Raw genomic sequence first — 26,029 nt, forward strand, 5'->3', positions numbered from 1 at the left:
GGTCTGGAGATGGCTTTGGTTTGGACATGTTAATTTGGAGATGCTTCTAGACTCCAGTGGAGGTTTCAGATAGGTAGTCGGCTATGGAAATTTGGGGAGGAGTTTAAGAGTTACCATTGCATAGGTGGTATATGCTGCAAGGCCTCGACGAGGTCATTTAGAGCAGATGGTTAGAAGAGAAGAGTGAGGCCAGGGCTCTTGTGCAGCCCATCGTTAATACTCTAGACTAGAGCAGGGGATCCGGGAAGGTACAATGAGAAGGAGAGACCACCGCCAGGTGCACGTCCTGGATTCCAGGCGGGGAGAGGGTTGCCAGGAGGGAGCCACGCATGGTGTCAAATGCTCTTCACTGTGAGGTCCAGTGAGACGAGGACTGAATCTTACCAGTTTTCAGTCTGAAAGGTCAACCCTTTTCATTATCCTTATATACTTCTCGCCAACATCACTCTTTCTTTTAGTAGTTAAATTTTAGCAGAATTCTGCATTTGAGGTAGCGGTTCACCTGGAGACGGTTGTAACAGCACTTGGCAGCTCCCACGTGCCAGGCTGCGTTGGCTCCTGAGGTACAAAGGTGAATAAGAGAGGCCCTTGTGAACTTCCCAGGCTTGTAATCTTAAGAGAGAAGGTATGTAAAAATTTTAGTTCAACGCTTGCCGTGATAAATAGGCGGAGATCGATGGAGCGCCGCAGAGGAGCTAACGATAGATGACGCGCAGGGAGGTGATGCTGAGAGCGGCATCAGAACCAGGACTCACCTGACATTCAGTCGCTACTCACCTTCCTCCAGCCGGTGCCAGCTTTACACTGTAAAAAATAACCAGTCTTAACGTTTATGAAGATATTCACGGGAGGATGTCCACTTGAAAAACAAAATCACTGTACTTCCCAGGTTCCAGTAGGAATCTTTGCGTATTGCTTGTCCCACTTACCTACCATGTGCTGTCACTAAAATAAAAAAAAGAATGAACCCGTGTGTGTGTGTGTGTGTGTGTGTGTGTGTGTGTGTTGGGGACTAGGGGGTGTCCTTGTGGTGTTGCTTGAATTGACTGACAAGATAAGCATTTGTTCTAAATCTCACGTTTCATCTTTACAATGAAAGTGCAGTTTGCAGTCCACTCAGATGTGTCATGTTTGCTTAGCTGTTTGATCATTTAACTCCCCCTTCACCCCAAGCCCTTAAGCAAAAATTCTGATGCTTCAGGAAGATGTGCTTTGGGGGTTACTTTGAATCCCTGTTGGCTGCTTTGGGGAAATGCTTAAGCTGGTGGTTTTGTAACATCTCTACTCCATAACCTTGTAATCAGAAATTTCCTTAACGTCTAGGTGTATGTCTCCGTTGGATAAAATTAGTACAATCTTCAGAAGCCCTTAGGCAGGGCCACTAGAATTCCTCACGAGGACTGGGTTTCCCACTGGTCAAGACGGGAGGTTCTGGCAGGCGCACCGGACAGGGAGTGAGCGCTGCAGGGCCCCCTCCTCTTACATCAGGGAGCCATGCGAGGGGCCCATCTCCCCGGTTTTTGGTTTGTCCTTTGCCAGGCTTCTGGGTCGGCCTGTCTCATGGCTTCACAGACCCTGCAGGCTCTTTAGAAAAGCTCCTTCTGCAACCACAGATGAGCAAAGCCCTGTCTTCCTCTACCTGCTGCCCTTTCTCTCCCCCTCAGACACAGTGAACTGATTCTAGTTCCTCCAGACCTTGTCACCCCAGAACTTCTGGTTCAGAACATTCTCCTGTAGTGTAGAGATCACTTGCTCTGTAATGTCTTTTCTCACCCCACCTATTGTGGGGTCCGGGCTGCCCCTCTGTGTCCATAGCAGCTGTGCGATCACTCATCTTGGGAGTGGGCGCAGCGTGGAAGAGCAGTGTCCTGGTTCCATCACTTATGAGCTGTGTGACCTCAGGCGAACTGCATAGCTTCTCTGGGCCTCAGTTTTCTCATCTCTACAGTAGGAATCATACTAGTACCTGTCTGATACTGTCGTTAGGAGGATTAAGCGGGATCATACACATGGTTTGCTTAGAATTGTGCCCGGCGCATGGTCTGCTGTCTGTAAGTGACTACTGCTGTTAATGCCTCATTATTATATCATAACTACTCCTGTGACTCTATTTTTGCTAGAGTATTTGACAGGGTATTTTCTCTGTCGCCCCCCGCTGTGTTCTAAGTTAGGTGAGGGCTCCTGTCCATCACCTTCTGTGTCGTATTCCCAGTGCAGGGCACGTCCAATGTGCGACACCGCACGGCAGAGCCTGGGAGAGAGGAGGCCCTGTAGGGGGGAAGGGGGTGTGGGGAGAATGGTATTGAGGGACCCCCCCTGCTGGAGGAGGTGCCTTCTGGGCTGAGTTGCCCCTGCTGGTGGAAGGCAGCCAGATCGGAGGGTCACGGGGCAGCCGCCTGGAGGACTCTGGGGAGGGTGGGCGGGGAAGACAGACGACAGGGGGAGGCCAGCAAAGAAACTGAGGGCTGCCCTGGGCAGCGCTGTCCCCTGGGAACCGGATGTGAGCCCCAGGTGTGGAGTAAAATCGCCTCGTTGTCACATTAAAAAAGCAAAAAGAAGCAGTGGAGTTCATTTAGATATATTTAATGTAATGTACTATATCCAAAGTATGGTTTCAGCATATAATAATTGAATATCCTTTCAACAAACAGTATCTAATACAAAAATATTAACGGGATAGTTCACACATTTTCCCCTAATTCTTTGAGCTCTGGTGTGATTTACACTTGGAGCCCCTCTTAGGTCAGGCCTGCCACATTTCCAGTGCCCTGAGGCCACGCGTGTCTGGTGGCCGCCGCCTTGGACGTCACAGGCCTTGGGAAAAGGTGGGCGGGAGGTATCGGGTCTGGAACGAAGACAGTGGCAGTGTGTGTAGGGGTCGGGGAGGGAGAACCGGGCCACCACGTTGCTCGCTTGCTTAACCAGGCGAGTGGTGGCCTCACAGGTAGGTGGACGACATCAGCAAAGAGAGCACAAGGTCTTTGGGTGTTTGTTTCAGCAGTAGAGGGGCAGGAGGTAAGATGGTGAGTGAGGTTCTGGAGTTTGAGGTCCACGTAGGTCATCGGGCTTCATGGTGACGGAGCCTAGTCCAGGGTCTTTATGACCTTGGGGCCTGGGAACCGGGACTAGAGCTCCTTAAACCCAGCGCAGACCCCTGGGCCATCCATCCCTCCAGCAGGCTCCAGGCCTCTCTTCTTGGGCTTCAGCGGAAGACAGATGATCTTCCCCCCACCCTCTTGAGAGATGGGCTGTGGTCAGAGCAAAAAAGAGAAGCAAGCGGGGCTTCCCTGGTGGCGCAGTGGTTGAGAGTCCGCCTGCCGATGCAGGGGACACGGGTGCGTGCCCCGGTCCGGGAGGATCCCACATGCCGCGGAGCGGCTGGGCCCGTGAGCCATGGCCGCTGAGCCTGTGCGTCCAGAGCCTGTGCCCCGCAACGGGAGAGGCCACAACAGTGAGAGGCCCGCGTACCGCAAAAAAAAAAAAAAGAGCTGCCAGCACACAGAGGAACGTGCCCAGGTGAGTGCCCGGCTGACGCTGGCGTGCTGGGTGTGGGTGCAGACCCACTGCAGCCGCGAGGGACCTCGACTGCCGTCAGGCGCCCTGGGCCAAGGCCGCTCCGTGGCTGGCCTCATCCCTGTTGGCTGGGTCCTTCCTGGTTGGAGGTAAATCCTTTCTGCATGTTGTTTCCTGTTTGTCAGCTCTTCCTGGGGTCGGGATGGTAACAGATAGAAACAGTTGTGAGATTGTCCCCAAGATAATTTCTGTTTCTAGTTCTGATTTGCTGTAATAGAAGCAAAAGAGAAAACCTTTAGGGTTCCTGAATTAGAGAAGTGTTTAATGTTGGACTGGATGTTAGATGATTATTAAATTTTGCAACTGGAGAGTTGATCATCCTAATACTTTTGAATAACAATGTTAAACCGCCATTGAAAACCTCCGCTCCTTTGTTTGCTGATGTCCATACGTAAATATGGCTCAAACACACCATCTCATTGTGAATAAATACGTTCTTATTCATCCCCCTTAATTACATTTTAAAAGGGAATATCAAAATACAAATATTTGGGCTTCCCTGGTGGCGCAGTGGTTGAGAGTCCGCCTGCCGATGCAGGGGACGCGGGTTCGTGCCCGGTCCGGGAGGATCCCACATGCCGCGGAGCGGCTGGGACCCTGAGCCATGGCCACTAAGCCTGCGCGTCAGGAGCCTGTGCTCCGCAATGGGAGAGGCCACAACAGTGAGAGGCCCGCGTACCGCAAAAAACAAAACCAAAAACAAACAAAAAATACAAATATTTATTATTTTAGGCATAAGTGATATTTTGTCAGAAGTCATCTGAAGTTACACATTTTCCAAAAAAGTGATGAATTTTAAATATAAATAAGTTAAAATAGAAACAGATTACTCAAAATATACATCATTACATAACAGCGTCTTCAAATTGTTCAAATAGTTTCAGATAGACACAGGTATCTGAGGACCACGAAGAAGGCTGCTTGAATGGAGGGTGACATTAGGCGCGGGGTAAGTCACGCAGCGGTTTAAACTGAAACAGCTTAGTTCAGAGGGCACTGCTGTTTTATCACCATATTTAAAAATCTGTTCCTCCTCTACTCCCTCAGACTGAGCTCAGGGATATAATGGATCCCATTATAGGTAAAAGGTCTGTGACTCAGCCATCGAGCTACTCAAACTCTTGGCTGTTTTAATTGCCACCATTAAAGCTTTAGTACTTTTATCTCATAAAAATAGATATCATTGATGTAAAATGTGTGCCTGTCGAAGATACATGGGTACTTCTGCCCTGATGGTTAGCTAATCATCCTTTCGTGTTTGAAGTTAGGTTTTAGGCAGACGGGAACTTGACATAGATCACAGATTTGTTCGGATTTAGTCACTTAATTAAGAAGAGAATTCATGGAGTAAGAAGGATAATATCCAGCTAGAATATCATATGAAAAGAAACTTGTTTTGGTTTGTATTTTAACTACATTTAATTGATGGAAGGACGGTGGATTTTTACCAAGCTCGTTCTTGAACCCCAGAGAATAATGATGTTTCTCTGATTCTAATGCTGCAACTTCAGCAATTGAAGGGAAATATACTAGTCCCTCTTTGGTCCCTGTTAGGCACATCTGTGTAAACTTAAATGTGGTAATTGGCGGTGTTTCTCTGCCTATCTTCTGCAAAGGGGAAAATATCAAGGTGGGAAGGAAACTCCAAGAACACAGTGGGAGCTGAATGTTAAAATGTGAAAAGCAACTTTGTTCTGGGCTTTCCCTCCAGTATGTGCCCCAGTCATGGTCATTCATTATTCATATCACCGTGCACAAACAAGATAAAATGTCTCTGGAAGAGATCTGAAATGAGTGCATCGCAAGGAAGTTTCCCCTCCTCACCGCTCTGTACACACTTATTCCTCCGTAGTACAAATAATAGCAAATAATTGGTGGGGCAGTTCATTAAGTTTTCTCTTCTGCAGTTGTAATTGTGGAATTGTATTCAGTTGAGAGAAAAAAAATCTGACTGTTAAAGGGTCTCAAATCTGAACCAGTTCTAAAACTAAAACCTACCCACACAAAGCATTTGTGAGCTGATATACATAACCAGGCTTCTATTCTTGCCCAGCTGTGTAGATTCAATTATAATAATTTTCTCAGTTGCATAACATTGCTGTTTGTTTATTACTGCATTATTAGTCAGTGAATGAACCTCCCTCTTTTTGACCCCTCAGCAGTGTTTATAAAATACTTAATTGCTTTGGTATCTTCTGTTTCATGTGTAATTCCAGCTGGAAGGAGTCATGGGGACACAATCCCCTTTAAGTGTTAAACTGACTGTTTCTAAGGTGCAATAAATTTTCTGTTAAAATACATTATCAGGGACCTTTGATGTCGCTTGTAGCGCAGTTTCTTTTCCTTTTCTTCTTTGTCCCTTCCTTCCTTCCTTCCTCCCTTCCTTCCTTTCTTTCTTTTTTACTGGAAGGAAGTGATTTTCTTTTAAAATCTTCTGCCTGTGATGGTTTCAGTGCTAGTTAACTGTCTCACAGTGTCAGGCTCCAGCCTGCCTGTAACAGCTACACCCTTTATGTCATCCGGGTTCTTCCTCTCGGAGAGGGTCCCACCTCTGTCCAGCTGTTGCCTTGCACCCAGCTCTCAGTGTCATCACGTCTTCCTCCTCTTTGAAGACACTGCGGCAGGAATGGGTGAGCCGTGTGACAGCTGAGATGTGGGCTCTGCAGACAGGTGGCCTGGGTTGAGTCCTGACTCTTACAACCAGCTTTTTGTGACTTTGGACAAATGCGTAACCTCTTTGTGAGCCTGGAACAGTGCCTGGCACAGAAGGGCTCAGTGTGACCCTTAGCAGAGCAGCATCGCAAAGGGATAAGGAAGTCCTGCTGTGCTGTCCGTCCTCCTGCGGACAGAGACACGTCTAGCATGGAAGGGGGATCCTGGGTGGAAAAAAAAGACTGGAAAAAATGCCTTTTTGAGTGGCAGCGGATTTTAAGGTATGCACTGTTTATTGCTGCATAACGAATTGCAGCAGATTTCGTGGCTTGAAACAACATTGTCTTCTTATCCCTCACATCCGGGAGTCAGGATCTGAGCGCAGCTTAGCTGGCCCCTCCGCTTGGGGTCTCTCCAGGCTACAGTCAGGTGTCAGGACTGCGTTCACATCTGGAGCCCTGGCTGGGCAGCGATCAGCTTCCGGGTCCACTGAGGTTGTGGGCAGAATTCATCCCGGGCGGCTGTGAGACTTGGGGACTCAGCTTGCGCTGCCTGTTGCCTGGGGCTGCCCTTGACCCCTGGAGGCTGCCCTTGGCTCCTGACCATGGGGGCTGCCTCCTAGCAGGCAACAGGGAGTGTCTGGCCCTCAAGGGGGGCCCACACCCTCTTCACAAGCCCCCTGATTAAGTCAGGCCCACCGACGGTAATCTCCCCTTTGAGTAACTCAGAACAAACTGACTTGGGCCCCTTAACCACACCTGCGAGACCCTCTCAGCTTTGCCATGTTCTGCTGGCTTGCAGCACAGGTGCCTCCACAGCCAGGATGCGGAGGTCATGGGGTCACCTTAGAATTCGGCCTCCTACAAGATGTGAATGAGTTTTTTTTATAGGACCAAAGTAGTCCATCATTAAGCATTTATTGCCAACTAGATTTGCTATACTCAAAGGCTCTGAATCCTGGAGAACTTGCCGAGTGTAAATTAGCTTTATCACCAAGCTCTTTATAAATGGATTTTTTTTTCCCCTGAAAGATTGTTCTATTCCCATTTCTACACAAACCCTTGGGATTGTTCAATGTTAGGTAAAAAGGCACATTTTCCTTTCAGTCTGTTGAGGTTTGACTTTTTAAATTCATAGGAATAGCATCGTAAGTTACCTTTATTTTTATTTATTTTTAATATCTTTATTGGCGTATAATTGCTTTACAATGGTGTGTTAGTTTCTGCTTTATAGTAAGTTACCTTTAACGTTGACCTTTTTTAGGCCAGTGCAAACTTGGAATAAATTGCTTCTCCAGAGCCAAACTCCATACAGTTCACCTTTCTGACTTGAGGATCAAACTTACAATTTAGGTACGTCAGTGATAGCTAAAAACAATGGAAGTGTACGGTTTAAAAAAAAAAGATTGAATTGAAATGATTTTTAGTACGTAAATTTGGTCTTTGTCCTTAGTGCCTTGAATAGGATTTATTTATGTTAAAACACGTTGACCAGCCCAGAAGCCCTGCTGTCTTGTGTTTTTGCCGAGTTTTATCCCTGGTAAGCTGGGTGGCTTCACCTCTGGGTATCTGCTGCTAAAGTCCAGCCTCCAGACACTCCTTTGAGGACAGTATGGACCTTAGAGAGAACTTGAAATAAGGAAGAGAAACGCCCGCGAACTGGGATTGGTTCTCTAGACCCTCATTCCCTGCTCTTTGTGGAGTGGAGCCTATTAAGGGTAGGGCACCATATGCACCGTGGTGAAGGAAGAAAAAATGAGGGACGGGAGAGACAATACCGTTGACTCTGCTGAGGACCCTGAGCACATACGTTTATCTTTTCCGTTTTTACTTCTAGCAGGCAGTGTCTGGTAAAAGACAACACTTGATGATTTACCGCCTTTAGGAACCAAGACATTCAGAGCAAGAGGGTGAAAGTATGACTGTCTCGGATTCCCCTAGCGGGCTCAGAGTTTTGGTTTGCTTATTGTAAGTCAGAGGCACCATGATGCCACAGTTGCAAGGCCCTGTTTCTTCTTGGGGGGCTGCTGTTGGAGGAGAATGGGTGGGTGGCCCTGCTGCCTGCAGGGCCTGCTCCCCTGTGTGCGGTCCAGGAGGCCTAGGAAGTTACTCATCGTTCCAGCGAGTGGCTTTGAATTGTGTCGAGTTTGTGCTGGTTTCTGTTTCTCCCCTGCCCAGCGGAGTGATGCTCCTCTCGGCCCCTCTGCGTTTCCCTTCCTTCTATTAAAAGTACTGTGGGATGGGAGATTCTCAAGGTCAGGGGCTTGGTCTGATGACTCGCATACACTTTCTGGAAAACTAACACATGTTAAAACGACATTCAACTCTTGTCCAAACAATTAAGCTACTTTTCCCAGGCCCTTGTGGAGAAACATCAAAAAGACAAAAACAAAAAACAAATTTCAGAACTTTAACATCACTTCAATTCTGTGCCCTTGGGGGTGTGTGTGTGTGTGTGTGTGTGTGTGTGTGTGTGTGTGTGTGTGTGTGTGTGTGTGTGTGTGTGTGTGTGTGTGTGTGTGTGTGTGTGTGTGTGTGTGTGTGTGTGTGTGTGTGTGTGTGTGTCAGACAAACGTTATTTCACTGCATGGTTTTTAAGTGCAAGCCTGTTACTTGGCCTGGTGCTTTTTCTGAGAAGTAGAATTGACCTGTTACCCAGCTGGAATGGTGGCCGCAGAGCCGCACCCTTGGGCCAGCACCTCCTGAGCCTGGTGGCACAGACACAGTGGGCGGCGGCGAGAGTGAGGGGCGGCGGCCAGACGCCCTCTTCTCCTCCACTGAGAGGGAGTCCGCGCCACTTAGAGCTTCTCAGACACTTAGGAAGGAGGTTTGCATTACTGGAGCCTCACCGCTGGGCTGTTCTGGTCCAGCTGACCATAGAGACACCTCAGCATGGTGTGTCACACGTTACAGAGGCCATGGGACCCTTCCTGTGGCGTAGTTCCACCCTGAAGACTGGAAGGTGGTCAGTATTCAATATGTGATGGGAAGCCATTTAACATTAATTTAACATGACCAGTTGGTTCAGTGTTCTCATTATTGTGGACTCCAGTGATTGAAAATGCATTTATAACGTAGATGCTGTCACAGTGGCTCACGTTAATTTGTAGCTGTTGAAGATTCTGTGCATATGGCAGATCTATTCTAAGGACAGAATGTAAGCAGAAAACCAAAGGTTCAGAAATGCCTTCAGATGATTTTTAGACGAGATACTTCACAGTAATTAAACATTTTTTTTTCAATTCTAAAATTTAATGATTCTTCTGAGGGACCCACTAAGATAAGTTATTATATTTCAAAGTTCATTTTATTTAACTTAGTAATTATCTTCACTGCATATATATTATAATGGAAACTGTACAAGTCAGAAGATTATATGATTATCCTAATATTCCTGTTTTATTCCTCCATCTGAGCATAATTGAGTGAGCTGTTTCAGTGCCTTTATATAAAATTGTATTTATTCGTAGAGTCATATACTATCTTCTGAACCATTTGATAACCACTGCTTTGAGACCGGCGCGTGCCGTCTCTCTCGTTCTCTCTCACACTCTCATATCCCTGCCACGGAGGTGATGGATTAACTGTATCAGTGTAATCCAGACTGTATTTTTCTTTTTTTTTTTGCGGTACGCGGGCCTCTCACTGCTGTGGCCTCTCCCGTTGCGGAGCACAGGCTCCGGACGCGCAGGCTCAGCGGCCATGGCTCACGGGCCCAGCCGCTCCATGGCATGTGGGATCTTCCCGGACCGGGGCACGAACCCGCGTCCCCTGCATCGGCAGGCGGACTCTCAGCCACTGCGCCACCAGGGAAGCCCCAGAGTGTATTTTGAAGAGCATTTATCTTCAGGATATTGTTGGAGAAAGAATGTCTTTTTCCTGTATGGCAACTGTGTCCTGTTCCCCCTCAGGGCGTAGTAAGGGCTTGGAGAGCTTTACAGTAAAGAAAAATGCTTAACTTTGTTTAACCCAGAATTCTCAACACTCCCGTGACCTGAGTCTTCTTTTCTTGGAACGCGTCTTAAAATCCTAAACTTAGAAAATGTTGTTCTATACTTTCTGCCTTCTCAAGTCATATGACCAACAGGCGTGATGTTGTTCATCTTTGTGTCTGTGTCCGTAAAAGTATTCACTCAGTATTTTTTTCCCTAGAAATTGTCTTTAAAAACGAGCTGAATAAAACTAACTGATAGATTGAAGGCTTGAACTTGAGGCCCTGACTCTGATACCAAATTTAGTCAAGCAGAAAATATTCTAATCCTTGATTCTTTTCTTAAGATTATTTCTGTACGTATTATTTTGTATCAAAGAATCAAAGTTAAAAGTTATTTCAGTTGACCATTCAAACTAATATCTGTTCTTCTTGATCTCCTCCCCACAAAGAAGGTTTTAAAAGCCGCTTGTGATGCATTTTTGTGCCTTCTGTCACCCCATCCTGGACGTGGTCTGTTGCTTGGGCTGGGCCCTTGGGGAAGGAGCCCCTGGCCAGCGTGTGTCTCCCCTTCAGTCCCAGCCTGGCTGCCTTTTTCCCAAGAACCCTCCTTGGCATCAGCCTGGGTTAGGCGCTCTGTTCTCCCCCGGCAGGTACCAGGGCTGCTTGGTTTACTGTTAACGTCCTCAGCTGTCTGTTGGATGAATAAATGAATTGGGCACCGAGTATTACCGAGTGCTCTTCTTTTTATCAGTGTCACTGACAAGAAAAAGATGTGAAAGTCTCAGTGGGACTTGCTGAACATGGGCTGAATGATCTTTTGAACCCTGGTTCACTCCTTTGGCTCATATTGGAATTCCTTTTGAGAAGAGTGCGGAGGGACTGAGAACCTGTGGGATACTGGAAGAGTAAATAGAAGTGAAGAGGGCCGGTAGTAGGAATGTGTCTCCAAAGCGATTTTAAAAAAAAAACAACCCAAAAACTGAATTGTACTTTTCAGTCTTAAATGACTACTTAATATTTGTATTTTTACAAGCCACTTAAATCCTAGCGTAGCGTTTTAAGATTGTACTCGTTGTCCCGTGGGTCGTAGTTGGCCTGCCGCGTCTCCCCCAGAACCTGCGTTTCTCTGAGCTCGCAAGTGCCTGTCTCCCTTCGGCCTGATTTGTGGGGCGGGGCGTGTGTGTCTCCTGGAAGGGCCATGTTACTCTCCTCCAGTTGGTAGTATCTTCTCCTTATTATAAAGTAGTGTTTTGATTTTAGACGTGTTCGTGTCACCCAGTAAGTAGAATGTTTGCCCAGAGACGTCCTATATTACAGAATGGTGCAGCTTCGCAGAGATTGTCCATACTGGAGATGTTGCACACTGTTTGCTCATTCATGGTGCTTGACGCTGAAAGCACGTTGAGGCTTCAAGCCTATAATTAAGACAAAATATGGTTAAATAAGATAGCCTTTAAAGTCAGAAAATGCTGGGTAATGTTGGAGGGAAAACACAGTGGAGATGGATGAAAAGGGTCTTCTTACCCATTGTATTTATGTTGTTCTGACGAAGGCTCCCGAGCGTTTTGGGTCATGTTTGCTTAAAGGTAACAGAGGGGTTGGCCTCGCCTCCCCGGCCCCTCTCCTTTGGTTAAATTTACATCCTGTCTACTCTGCTGTTTTATGTGAGGGAACTTGTTTATGTGTTTGTCTAATTTATATGTTACGAAAAGTGAAGTTAAGGCTAAAAACGACTATCTTTAGTTTATGGTAATTTTTTGGACAACACGCACCTTGGATCGTTTTAATTTATTGTTCAACTGTCCGTCATTCTGTTTCAGTTTCAGAAGTCCACGTGTAGTCCTTGTATATTCCATAATGCTCCAAAAGGCATATGGAATTATGATAGCAAATATGTCAAGCAGGAAGTTCTAAAGGGTGTATTTAAAAATACCTTTGGTATCTAACATTCTCTGCTTTTGCCCTAGTAAATGAGAGGTTTGAGGAATGCCCTATACGGTGATATCAGATGTTAATGGCATTGATTACCTGTCAGGCAGTGGGAATTGATGGGAAAATGTCCGCTGTAAAATTAAATAGCATTAGAGAAGACTGTACCATGCGCGGGGCGTTGGGAGGGGAACGGCGGGCCTGGGAGACTTTGTCGGGGTATTACTGTGAGCTCCAGGTTTTTTCCCCACATGATTAAGGCAGGCCATCTGTTCTTTGTTAAATGTTTACAAAAACAGCTTTTCTCTAAAAGATTTAAGGAGATGTGGGCCTGGTAAACACTATAATATTTCCGAGCACCTTTCCACCCTATTTCAAACAGTACCAAAACATAATTCTGCCGCGTATCAAACAGGACGACTATCTTTTTTGTATTTGGTCTTTACATTTTTTTCCTTCTTATGGAAGATTAAATTTTTAAGGGATACTAATTTATGGCTTCATGTATTACTGAAAGGAGCATCCAGAATGATTTGTGTGCTCACGTGCAGATAAATTTTCAGTCGTCTGGTATCATGTGTTACACGCTTTTTCTGATTCACAAATGTGGACCAGGTATCTCTCATCAGAGGCTGGCATTTGGTTACCGGAGTTAATGCCATGCAGATTAAAGAAAGGTACACATGCAGGAAAATGGTACAGATGAACTGGTTTGCAGGGCAGAAGTAGAGACACAGATGTAGAGAACAAACGTATGGACACCAAGGGGGGAAAATGGCGGGTGGCGGTGGTGGTGGTGGTGTGATGAATTGGGAGATTGGGATTGACATGTGTATACACTGATGTATATAAAATAGATAACTAATGAGAACCTGCTGTATAAAAAAATAAATAAAATAAAATTCAAAAATTAAAACAAAAAAAGGAAAGGTACACATACCTGGAATTAATTCACCGTTCTAAGCCGTAAGCATTGTTTACTGGTAGACTTTCCTCTTTCCTTCCCTTTCCAGGAAAATGTTTTCTCTTCCATCTCCTGAGAAATAGCTTGTCCCAAATAAGTTTGACCTCTGTGTCTCTTATGAAAAGAATTGGCTTTTTCCTTTTTCCTTACATTAGGAGATAATATGTAACAATTAATTCTGCTTCAGTAACTTAGGTATAGTAAAACCGTTCAATCAGATCCCATTATTTCTCAGCGAGTATAATTTGGAGAGCTCCTTGGTTGATGTTTGTTAAGCGTGTTTGTGAGGGAAAAACTGGGGGCAGGTGAGTGGCTTTTTTCAGGATCTGGCCGGTTGTGTTACCCCTGGATGGACACTGCATCCATGTGTTCATTCTCACTCCTCTGCCCTGGCTTCTCTCCCCTCCTGTCTGTCCTTACTCTCCTTCAGCGTCTTTCTCTCTCAGCTCTGACCAAGAAAGGGCAATGTGTATTTTAAGATTTTCTCATACCGTAGGATTTTGGAAGAGACTTTGGAAATCATCTAAACCAAACGCTTCATTCTGCAGATGAAGAAGAAGTGAAACGATTTTCCCCAGATTACAAAGCTCATGGCAGGGCCCGGGCTAGAATTTTCTCTCTCAGCTCACGGTTCTGGGCTCATTCCCTTACACTGGTGCAGATGGAGAACTGAATGTAGGTTTCTTCAGTAACCATAGTAGGTTTTATTGGGAACAGGAAAACCAGTTTCTTTTCTGGCAGTGATTTCTTTTTTTAAACGTTTCTTTGGGTCACTGAGCACTTTGGAAATAAAGTGAAGCCTGCGGCACCTTTCCTAGGAGGACGCCCGTGTGTGAGGTTTTAGGAGCCGGACAGAGTCAGAAGAGCACTGGATTTAGGAAACCTAGATTCAGATGTCACCTCTGTCCCCCATGGTGTGGCCTTGGGTAGCCACGTGGCCTCCTCAAATTTTACTTCTTTTCTGAAAAATGGGGGTAAATTATCACATTTTGGTGTGGGGTTCGGGTGCACAAACTCCTGCAAGCACCTTGCTTAGTGTATAACATGAAGTAGATGCTCAGTGGATGTGAGTTGTACCGGAATCTGATTTGTATCCCTTTGTGGGTGGTGAGTAGCAACTCCTGGGCGCCTCAGCAGACCTGGGCCTGGGCTTTCCTGTGGCTCCTCTTTTGGGGGTCACGTGTGAGGGGCCCAGTTCTCAGTTCTGTCACTTGCATCCGTAACTCCTTGGGTGTGTTCTTCATCTTAGCAAGTCTGTGTCTCCATGGAGCTCTCCGGGCTGGCGTGGGGATCGGATGGGGTCCGGGCGTAAAGTGCTTACTGAGCACATGCCCAGCACATGGTGAGACTGTTGCGTACACACTCGTGGCTGTTGCTGTTTATATTACAGTTACTATTTCGTGTCTGGGGAAGCATATGAAAAAGGGCAGATACAACATTTTCAAGTATTGCGTTGAAATGTAAAGGTTCATTAGATGTCATAGTTTACAGTGGAGACAGAGATGGTCCCCTACCCCTGCCCTGATTTGTATCATGACCACTCAGCGTCCCATCCCAGGTGTTGGTATTCTCCACCATATTTAAGACCATTTCTGGGTATGGTCTTAGTGGATGCTGAAAATCTCCTGCAAGGCATGTCAAATTGACTATGTGGGGGCGCTCTCTCGCTCTCTCGCTCTCTCTCGCTCTCGCTCTCGCTCTCGCTCTCTCGCTCTCTCGCTCTCTCGCTCTCTCTCTCTCTCTCTCTCTCTCTCGCTCTCTCTCTCTCTCTCAGTGAGATTTGGAAATGTAAAGCTTTAATAACTTAAGAAAAACATTGTCTGCATTTTCTATCAGTATGAGAAATCTAACCAACCCAGAGTCGTTAAGCTTGTATATGTGCTTTTAATTTGACATTTGAATGTCATTTAAATCAAAAATGACCTGTACTGTGTAAGATTTATGTGTTTACACTCGGATTTCAAACTTTCATGGTATCTGATTCTTACAATGCCCAGTACACTTGTTCTTTTTAAAAGTGACTTGATTATGTATCTTTAATTGGAGCTCCCATTCCTGCATGGGGAAAATTCCACTTGAATTCCATCTGTGTGTCTTAGCTTTTGCTGCTGTTTTGTTCTTCACCATTTCCTACATGGGTGCTGAGAACATGGAAGGTGTCTTCAGCTGAATGAGAAATTTTCTTCCACCTGAACAGAAGTTTTTACTGTATTACTAAATTGCCCTCTTTATTCATTTAAAAGCTTTCCTGTTGAAGAAACCTATTTTTTTTCTGGATGAGAGAAAATGATAGGTTTCACAAATGCGTAGTTGGTTAAGTTTGCTACCTTGAGTGTAGTGTAAGTTTCAGAAGCATCAGCCACTTAACTTTCAGTTCCTTTTTTCACTACAAAGAACGATAAACTAACTTCCATTCCTATTTGTGTCTCTTAGCATTCTCCATCGGAGCCCTTTCTAGAGAAACCAGTGCCGGATATGACTCAGGTTAGTGGACCGAACGCTCAGCTAGTGAACAGTGATGATTACCTGCTGTCCGTAGAACAGCAGCCGCAGCAGAAGAAGAAGAAAAAGAAAAACAACCACATTGTTGCAGAGGATCCCAGTAAAAGTTTCGGTAAAGATGACTTCCCTGGTGGGGTTGATAACCAAGAACTAAACAGGAACTCACTGGATGGGTCCCAAGAAGAGAAAAAGAAAAAGAAAAGGCCGAAGGCAAAAAAAGATCCCAAGGAACCGAAAGAACCCAAGGAGAAGAAAGAGCCCAAGGAACCCAAGACCCCGAAAGCCCCTAAGATTCCCAAAGAGCCAAAGGAAAAGAAAGCAAAAACTGCCACGCCAAAACCCAAATCCAGCAAAAAGTCAAGGTAGGCCGTGGGCAGAAACCACCACCACCAAACACAGTAGAGACACGGGCACAGCAGTCACAGCCTGTGGAACGGGGGTGGGGACACGGGGTGGGCGCGGGACGCTCTGACACGTGTCCTCATGGCTGAGCTGCTTTTTCTCGTACCCGAACTGAAAAGTTAAGGTGTTTATGCGTTCTGAGATTTAGGACTCAGTTATTATGAACTGTTGATTTGGTTGGTAGATTCTTTAGAAACGTTACTGGATAAAAACTGTTTATTATTTTAAAATCACTTTCTTGTCGTTTTGTGAAAGCCTGTCATTTAACAAACAGAACCAAGTTACCAGCAGAATCATTTGTGAGCTTAGACCACCAGCCTCATTTTCAGCGACAGTGCCAAACTGGGTAAGAAGGATTATAGAAGGCAAGGCGAGTCACTGCATTTCACTAGGCTTTTCAGTCCTGCTTCCCAGAAGTTGAAACGGGAGAATGCATTCTCTCCACTTGGCAGGCGGAGTAAGCCTTCCAGGGGCAGCGTTGGAATCCTAGTGGGCAACGTGGGAGAAATCAAATAGCAGTTACCCATTAGATATGCACTGGAGAGTAGCATGAATTTTAGGTCCTAGGAAATAGCCACCTCCACATCGTGCTTCCCCTCTGGTACTTCCCCACCAGCTCTCTGACCCCCCAGGAGGCATATTTATTCAGTAAGAAAAGCTGAGAGGAGAAGACATTGAAGACTAATTTTTTTCATTTGTACCGAACATTTCTTACAACTGTTCTGAACCAGTTCCAAACATCTGAATCTGTTTTTCAGAATGTGGCTCATGTTAGAAAATATAGTTTCCAGATGGAAGTATGGTCAGACTTGGTTACTCTGAACCTGTTTGCGGACGCAGGAGAAAACACGCTCCACCGCTTCCCGCCACGAGCGAATGCCCGCTTGTGCAGGGCGCGTGGCATTCCACCCCGAGACTGACATGCTCCACGTGGGCTTTGCGAGCTCGCCAGCCTGGCAGCCCTGGGCTTGTGAGCTTGCTTGTGTGTCAGGAGCAGGTACACAAAGAAGGGTGGTTTCTGTAACTAGAAAGATGCCACAAAGTGAGAGAACAAACTTGGATTTTCAGCTTCCTGCTAAAATTATCTAAACAACCCAATACATTATTCTGTAGTGTTTTGCAAGTTTGAATCATAGACATTAACAAAACTTTTGTCACCAGTACTTTTTATGGTACCCAGATAACTGAATTACAGTTGGCCCTCCACAAAGGCCTTGAGCATCTGCAGATTTGGGTATCCGCCGGGGTCCTAGAACCGATTCCTTGCAGGTACTGAGGGACCACCGTATATTCAGTAACTCAGTCTTATGGGTAACTTAATATTTGCATTCACTTATAGTGTCCTTTGATGCCTCAGTATGTGGTCTCTTAATTGAAAGCCATTATGTTTTTTATTTTTATTTATTTATTTTTTTGCGGTATGTGGGCCTCTCACTGTTGTGGCCTCTCCCGTTGCGGAGCACAGGCTCCGGACGCGCAGGCTCAGCGGCCATGGCTCACGGGCCCAGCCGCTCCACGGCATGTGGGATCTTCCCGGACCGGGGCACGAACCCGCGTCCCCTGCATCGGCAGGCGGACTCTCAACCACTGCGCCACCAGGGAAGCCCATTATGTTTTTCTCCCTATGAACACTCCTCTAACCTCAGAATTTATTATAAATTCTCTTTTCATTTACTTAAGCAATGCTTTATTAAGGACTTACTGTTTGTAGGTACTGTGTTAAGTCTTAGGGATGTGAGGCCAGAGGACAGTTAGACTTTCAGTCTGATTTATGAGGGGGTTTTAAAAAATACATAGTTGCTTAAGTCTGAGTATTGCGCTTTTAGTAGGAGGAAGCATGTGCTTTATTTCTCCTAAGGAGAAAGAAATCAAAGCAAAATCTTAAAAGAATGTATTTTTTTTAAAACAAACTTACAATGTAAGAGTGTGTGTTCTAAAGAAGGTTTCTGGAACTCAGAACATACATCACCAAAACTAACTGTAGCCTCAAAATACATCTGTCTTAAGTTTTTATCTTAAGTTTTTGAATTTATTACCAAATGGTAAAAATTGATATAAAAAAACCCCACTGTATCTTGGATACTTGTCGTAAATTTCCAAATATATTCTTTCAAGCTCTCAGTCTACCTCAGACTGACCCTATCTTTATTTTTTTCTTTTTTTTTTTATAAATTTATTTACTTTTTAATTTTTGGCTGCGTTGGGTCTTCGTTGCTGCGCATGGGCTTTTCTCTAGTTGCGGCTAGCGGGGGCTACTCTTCGTTGTGGTGTGCCGGCCTCTCATTGCGGTGGCTTCTCTTGCTGCAGAGCACGGGCTCTAGGCGCGCGGGCTTCACTAGGTGTGGCACGCGGGCTTCAGTAGTTGTGGCTTATGGGCTCTGGAGCACAGGCTCAGTAGTTGTGGCGCACGGGCTCAGTTGCTCCGCGGCACGTGGGATCTTCCCGGACCAGGGCTCGAACCCGTGTCCCCTGCGTCGGCAGGCGGACTCGCAACCACTGCGCCACCAAGGAAGCCCGTCTATTACTTTTTTTCTCTTTATTTTTGCTTTTGACTAGTAGTTTCAGTTGATGGCTGCTGTAGGTGACAGTCATTTTTCCCCAAGTGGTGTGAAAGTAATTGAGGGGAACCCTTCTTTAGAGCTTGGAGAAGTGCAAATGGGAAGGGGGTGCATCCAGGAGGGCCACTGAGAGCATTTGCAGCACCTCTGCTGGCCCTGGCGACTTGCCCTTGGAGGGCCACTTGCTGATTTAGGATGAAGTGGGGTGAGGACGATGCCTGAGAGGTTTTCCTGTCGTTAATGTTCAGATGGGGGTGGCTGTCCAAGAATATGGTAACTGAATAGAGATTGTCATTGAATTAACCAGCCAACCCATTATTGTGTTGAGCTACAGTGTTTCAGGTGGTCAGGGGAATGGAGTATCTCAAGCTGTGGTCTCGTTGTTCCTCTAAGTCTGGAAGGAAAAAGCATCCCTGAAGCAAGGATAAGTAGATTGCACACAGCTACATGTAAATTCTGAATAGCATAGCAAAATAATTATGTAAATTGAATATGCAGTCATGAAGGTAATAGGAGGTTTGGGTTATGTCAGTGCTGGGGCTGAATTGCCGGAGCAGGTTGCTTTAGGCGCTGGAATACTGCGGTGGCAATTTTGTTTTGCAAAACGTTATGTGATACCAGTTATTTCCACCCTTGAATAAGTTAACTCGATGAATTTGTTTATACAGAAAATAATTCTCCTACAGAGGGCTGAAGCAGAGGGGATAAACAGAAATGGAAGGAAACATTTACTGTAGAACTACTCACATCTTTCTTGTTTGGCCCTCTATGCCTTATCACTGGTGAGATTCTCCTAACAAACGTGCTGCCCTTTGAGCGGCTGGTGACGGCAGTGACCCGCTGGGGGTCTGCATGATGTCCACACAGGAGAGAGCTGGTTTTGCGTCATTCACATACTGTCATAAATGACATGAGAAAGGTGGCCGTCATTGGTGGGGCTGAGTTTCTTTGTGTGCCTTCACCGTGTCCTTCTCACTACCTGTCATCCCTGAAAGCCACTGAGGCTTGAATTTGTGGCCGTTCCCAGCACACTGGCCCTTTTGGCAACCAAGATATAATTGGGTCTGTCTTGCCTCTGCAGGAGAACCTAAAAGAATCTGCCCAGAAGCTGTTATATAGAATGGTAGTGAAACAGAAAAAGGTGTCAGCATTTCAGAAAGAGACATTTATTTATTTGTTTGTTTGTTTGTTTTTTTTTGGCTGCCTTGGGTCTTGGTTGCTGCGCGCGGGCTTTCTCTAGTTGTGGCGAGCAGGGGCTACTCTTCGTTGCGGTGCGCAGGCTTCTCATTGTGGTGGCTTCTCTTGTTGCGGAGCACGGGCTCTAGGCTCACGGGCTTCAGTAGTTGCGGTGCGTGGGCTCAGTAGTTGTGGCTCGTGGGCTTCCGTAGTTGTGGCACGCGGGCTCTAGAGTGCAGACTCAGTAGTTGTGGCACGCGGGCTCAGTAGTTGTGGCTCGCGGGCTCTAGAGCGCAGGCTCAGTAGTTGTGGCGCACGGGTTTAGCTGCTCCGCGGCCATGTGGGATCTTCCTGGACCAGGGCTCGAACCCGTGTCCCTTGTGTTGGCAGGCAGATTCTTAACCACTGCACCACCAGGGAAGTCCCCAAAAACAGACATTTAAAATCTTGGTGAAAAAAATGGACCACATGCCTCTTTTCTAATTAGGACCATATCTTTCTTCCCCTCTTCCCATTTTACATTAAATATATATTTTTCTACCTGTCTAGTGCTTTCCCCAGGTGTCTTTATAGCTTTTAAATATTGACGGTTAATATTGAAAATAAAGGCTAAGACAGTTGTGGCCTGGAGAGGATGCCATTTTGCATATGGAAGGATTCACGGAGCTGAAGTATGAGGATTCGTGGTCTTCTCTTCAATGCGTTTTCTGTTGTGTATGCTTGGGCCTTGTGAAATGAGAGAGAATTTGGAGGAAGTGCTTCCTTTGAATGACTCTTGGAGGATTTAGTGGTCCATTTAGCTATATAAAGATTCTTTGAATGTACATAAAGAAGGGAACTTAGCCAAAGGTTGTGACTTGACTACTGAAGCTTCATTTAAATGAAGCCGTGGAGATTTGCTTCTAATGCAGTTTCTAGGAACTCATCTGGTCCTTGCCTCCCCTCTCCACCCCCAGTATTAAAGTTAATAGGAAGCTAAAATGCTACTTCTCAATTAAGAGTGAAGATATATATTTTTTAAACTGTGAAACACCACTCTTACTTCAAAAGACATATAAAGTACCCAAAACACGTTAAGTGTATTTTTTGCATACCACACTGTCCTTAATATTTATGTTGCTACTTTCTTCTGAGGAACTTAGTTAACTTTTCAGATATTGTTTTCTCAATCATGATCTAAAAGAGTAGCAGCATTTACCTGAGAAATATTTTTATTCAGCCAGCAAGCCCAATAGTGGTGTCTTTTAAGTAACTAATACATATTTTCTAATGTGCTCTTATATATGTAAAATTTCTTGGACACAAAAGCAAACCGTTAAACTTGTTTTGCTAATGAGTACAGAAAACCTAGATAGTCAGGTATCTCCCCATCAGGTAATAAAGTAAACGAAACCAGCAGCTTTTCTTCTTCTATTTTCTTGTTCGTTCTTTTATTCACGTGCCGTGACTTAGCTTTGACCCAAGACATTGGATAGTTGAACAGACCGAATTAGGTATTTTGGATACTGTACCAGCAGAAGAGAGTGTAGGTTTCCTTGGCATGTGGTTACAAAGGACTTTTGAGCCCTTTAGGTGTTGGCGAGGAACAAGGAAGACGTGTCCGTGAGCATCAGGCGTCTGCCCACCGGCCTGCCCTGTCCGCTCCTGGTCACTACGTCCAAGCTCCGGGCCAGGGGTGCAACCAGGTGCCCCCTTCCCCTTCCTAAGATTGCCTTCTCTTTGACAAAGGCGCCGGGCCGTGAGGTCTTCTTAATCCCCGTGGGGATTCCTTTCCTTCGAGAAAGGAAGGATAACCATCTCAGAGACTTCCTTGTACATGTAAAAGGCCAGTGACAGGCCACCTTGTGACCCTTCCTCTATCTGATTTGTCTTAAATCAGGATGAGCAGTGAGGGAGCTGTCAGCCGCCTTCAGTTCAGACCCTTCCGTCTCTGATAGCCCGTGATTCCCTTTACGCTCCCTGGCGGGGACGGATGCCCAACGTCACTGACCCTAAACAGCAAGTTCTGCTGACTCATGCTCTGTGCCGGATGCAGGAACGGGCCACAGTGGGCCTGGTGGGAATTTGTTCCTGCCCGTCCAGGGAGCTGCAGTGGACTTCAGAGCGGTGGCCTGCTGGCCTTGTGGTTGTGTGGGAGAGGTGAGGTAGGTCCCACTGCACCCGTCGGAGGAGAGGTGAGAGGTGAGGAGGCCCTGGGCAGCAGGAGGATGTTCAAGGGGCATTTTTCTGGAGACACCTTCCTTTGAAGTCTTCTTAAGTGGAATTTTAGGGTGTCGCACGTGTTGCCGTAGGAGATGTGTTGGGGGTGTCAGAGTCGGAAGATAAAGAGCAGAAGGCGTCACAGGCTGATTTTTTAAATTATCGTTAAAAATGTCTGTGGATATGAATGTGCTTTTGAAAAGTATGAAGTTCTGTGCGGATGCAAAACTTGTCACGTGGTACATAAAGATCTTTTTGCTAGTTGTCTTCTGCCCAGACAGAGCTCCCTGTGGGGTGTTGGATGCAAAGCCACTGTGAGAGCATCAGTCACGTGAGAGGCCGGCCTTTGCTTCACCCACCTTTCCGTGGAAGTCCGTGTGACTGAGCTCTAAAATGTTAAACAGGGAGCTGGAGCGTTCGAATTAAGAAAAAAGACACTGTGGGACTTCCCTGGTGGTCCAGCGGTTAAGACTCCGCGCTTCCACTGCAGGGGGCGCAGGTTCGATCCCTAGTCGGGGAACTAAGATCCCACAAGCCGAGTGCTGTGGCGAAAGAAAGAAAAAAGACACTGTTCTTTCTTTCTCTCTTAATTTTAGAAAGGCAGCACCCTTGAACTTCCATTAGATTACTAATTTTATGTGTAGCCCGATTCCTGTAGGAATGATGTAACTTCATGCTGCTTCTGTTGCGGTAGGTGGTGAGGTTTTCTCCTCGTAGGCCTTGCCATTTGCTCTGCCTAATTCTCCACCTACATACCTCATACCTCACCTGATTAAACCGAGGGTGGGCTGCACGTCTCACCGGTTGTCATAGCCACCTTGGCGGATCAGAGAGGATACTTATGAATCCAGGAAGTGGGCTTCTGGCTGCTAACGCTGTCCTCACTCTCCCCGTCCTGGGTCGTGGGAACGCTGGGCGTGAGTAAGGCTGGCGTCTTAGGACTTGGCACAGACAGCCAAGTATTGGCCCTTGGAAGAATATCCCATAGTAAAAGGGCACTGAAAGGCATGCTTTCTGCGCAGGTCGTGTGATGTCTGATTTGCCCGATCCTTTCTGCCGTGTTGCAGTGCCAGGTGGTGCTGCAGAGCTGGGGGGGCTAAATGTTGATGTTTGTTGAGCTTCTGGGATCGGATAACACATCAGCTCACCAGACTTTGCTTCCATCTTACTTCTGGTGGGTCTTCATTCAGTCCATAAAACTCAATAACCTTTAGATTTTCAATGATAATTCGTGACTTTGTGATTTTTTTTCCCCCCCATCTACAGTATATTCAACATTAAAAATGCGTTTAGCTCTTTCAGGAGAACTTTCTACTGTACTTTCTCTTTCATTTTTTAAAAATATTCTTCTTTATAAAATGGTCAACTGGAGCTTTCCTCAGGACAGGGTTCTGATGTTATTGGAAGGCCACCCAGGGATGAGCTGGAGTAACAGAGGCGTTCACCAGGGAAGGTTTCCAAGGCCTGGAGGGTCCCCCAAAACGCCAGGCCAGTGCTGGACGCATAGTACGTCTCCACGAGGAGGTGAGACCTTCAGGCCGGTCTCAGGACGGAGACAGGGGCTCTGGAGCCGGGCAGGTTCTGGCCCAGTCCTGGGACGGCTGCTTCCTGGGCCGAGTGTGTAACCTCTTTGTCCCTGTTTCCTTATCCTTGCACAGTTTGATTGTAAGATGTGAAGGCGAGGCCTGTTGAGTTTGAAATACACATTTTAAATGAAAGCAAGCTGGGTTTCTGTATCTTTCCTAACTTTGCTATTCCCTTCCTAGAAATTTAGCACAATTAATGTACTTCAGGAGTACTTGATCGTGTAAGAGCTACCTAAGGTAACAATTGAAATTATTTGTCTTCGAGGCAGAGAACTTAAAAACTCGACTGATAATTTGTCTTTGCAGCTTGTTGTTCAGAAGTAAAATAGAGCCCCCTCCCCTAACCCCGTCTCTCCTCCACTTCTCAGCTCTCCTTTCTCTTTCTCAAGCAGAAGCGTAGGGTGAAGAATTTGCGGGTGGCAGTTAGGAGTCGGGGGCCGGCTCAGCACCCGAGGGCTGACTGCCTGGGCGGACGGGGGCTCCTGTCCCCCGATCCTGCCCAGATGCTCTCTGCCTTGCGTGGCCTTGTAGGGAGTCTCAGGCATTCGGACCGTCTGCTGACCGCTGCTGGGCCCTTGGCCTAGGGAGCTCCAAGGGCCTTCGTGTGAAGGTGGTGTTGACTTCTGCGTTTCTTGTCTGTCGTGCAGAATTTGTCTTGACTCTTATTTCATTAGTTTATTCTGTCACCTGCATTTTATCACATCCCAGTTTAGCTGTTAAATAAAACTTTGGTCTTAGGACTTGTAACATTTTTATTTTATTTTGTTGGGTTATTTTACTCCATGATGTATCACATTTTATATTGCCTTCATTGATCCTTTTAAACTTTTAGTCCTTGATCTTGTCGCTTTTTTAGTTTGCCTCTTTATCTTTTAATTTTCTTTTTCCTTGTTTAAAAACTTAGAGGAAAATCTGAAGTTGAGAGGCCAGACGCTTTTCTCCTACCAGCCTTGAGACCTCGACCCTAGCGGCTCATGTATTTTATCGTACGTGATCTTTCTGAATCACGACAAGCCATACACTCTGTGCCAGAGGCATCCCTCACTTCTCATCCATGACATTCAGTTTTTTATTAAAAGGCCTTTATGTATGTAAAGTATAAGGATATGTTTCAATACTCTCTGCTCTTCTGAAAGATGGTCGTGTGACACGTCGGCTTGATTTCCTGAAAACGGACCTGTTTGATCTTCACGCGCCTCCAGGTTGATTTTCCCCGGTGTGAGGGGGCCCGTCACTGACGTGTCCTGTCTCGAGGGTCTGTGTGGTGGAGAATCCTCGCTGCCCCCGCTCCGCCCAACCCCGCCACTGTCCACACAGCTTCACCCGCTGACTCCACTCCTCTCGTTATGTTTGGCTCCACGATACGGTTCCTTTTCAAACCGTCTTTCCTTCGAGGACTTAGACCCTTAGGCTGGTGCTTACCCATGTTCCCCTGCGCTCTGTAATAAATCAGGGCAGCTAGCTGGCTTTCCAGGAAGTTCTAGCCCTTTGCATAAAGTCGTGTTTAAAAAACCTGTACTCGTTTCTCACCGAAAAGACTTCATTATTTACATGCTCTATCTTAGCTTGGATTTATGTGTCCAGCCCCACTTCAGGTACTGTCACTGGGCCCATCGTTGTGGACTCTTAGAGCCATACACTGAATATGTCCTTCCAGAGGGATGACTCCCTCCATGTGGATTCCTCCTCTCTGAACCCAGCAGTTGTTTCTTGGAGTTTTCATCAGGGTGGTGTAGGTTTTGATCACTTGGGGTTGGGGGAGGCAACCACAGAACTTTAGAGCTCGGTCTGGCAGGGTGACCCAAGTGTCACTTAGCCATGGACCCTGCGAATATCCCGCTGCCCGCCACTGGGACCTCCCTCTCATGGTGAAATGTGACATGTAAGTAAAGCTGGTGGAGGGATGGTGGCCCTACGGTGGCCAGCAGCATCCCCAGAAAGATATAACCCTTTCCAAGAGTACAACGGCCTGCCTAGCTTCACGAGGGGGTGGCCCTGCATCTTGGCCTCACCAGTAATGGTGGGCGATAAGGGTCAAGAAATGAAAGAACTCTGTGAGTCCGGAGGGGAGGTATACAGATGTACGGGGTTTGAAAACTTGCTAGGTTTCACTCTACTTTGGTAGTAGTTTAGCCCCATTTTACTGAGCTTCGTCAAGATAGAATCTGCGTGGGGTTTTCGTAAATGAGTTAAGGAGAAGAGCGCTGTAGCTGCACGTGGTCAGGGCTGTGTATGTGTTTGTTGATTTCACGGTTACTTGTACTGTTTAATTGGTCGGCTGAAGTTTATAAGTAGCCCACCTGACCAGGTACAAGGAATACAGAGATAAATAAGACACGTTCCCTTCTTGAGCTAACAGGATAGTTGGAGAAAGACACACGCGCACACAGCTGGTGCTTTGGTCTTACTGCATTGCAGTAATGTTACCACCCAGTACTGTGTGTTTTCAACATCCCTTGTGTGGGGGTACGTCACGTGGCATGCAGAGAGTGTGAGATCTTACTAATCCAGACTTTGGTGGCCAGAAAATGGTTCTCTGACTGAGTGATGTCCAG

The 26,029-nt window shown here is 46.3% G+C and overlaps 1 protein-coding gene across 4 annotated transcripts in view; it reads left to right on the forward strand.

Annotated features, from left to right (window-relative positions):
* Nucleotides 1-26,029, forward strand: part of CHD7 (chromodomain helicase DNA binding protein 7) — a 173,135-nt gene that overhangs the window by 75,872 nt on the left and 71,234 nt on the right. For all 4 annotated transcript variants that reach the window (XM_060128597.1, XM_060128598.1, XM_060128599.1 and 1 more), the window contains exon 3: nt 15,485-15,915. In XM_060128597.1, the coding sequence (XP_059984580.1) occupies nt 15,485-15,915 (431 nt within the window). The remainder of the gene's footprint in view (nt 1-15,484; nt 15,916-26,029) is intronic.

Source organism: Lagenorhynchus albirostris, chromosome 17, assembly GCF_949774975.1.
Source record: "Lagenorhynchus albirostris chromosome 17, mLagAlb1.1, whole genome shotgun sequence".
Taxonomy (NCBI): domain Eukaryota; kingdom Metazoa; phylum Chordata; class Mammalia; order Artiodactyla; family Delphinidae; genus Lagenorhynchus; species Lagenorhynchus albirostris.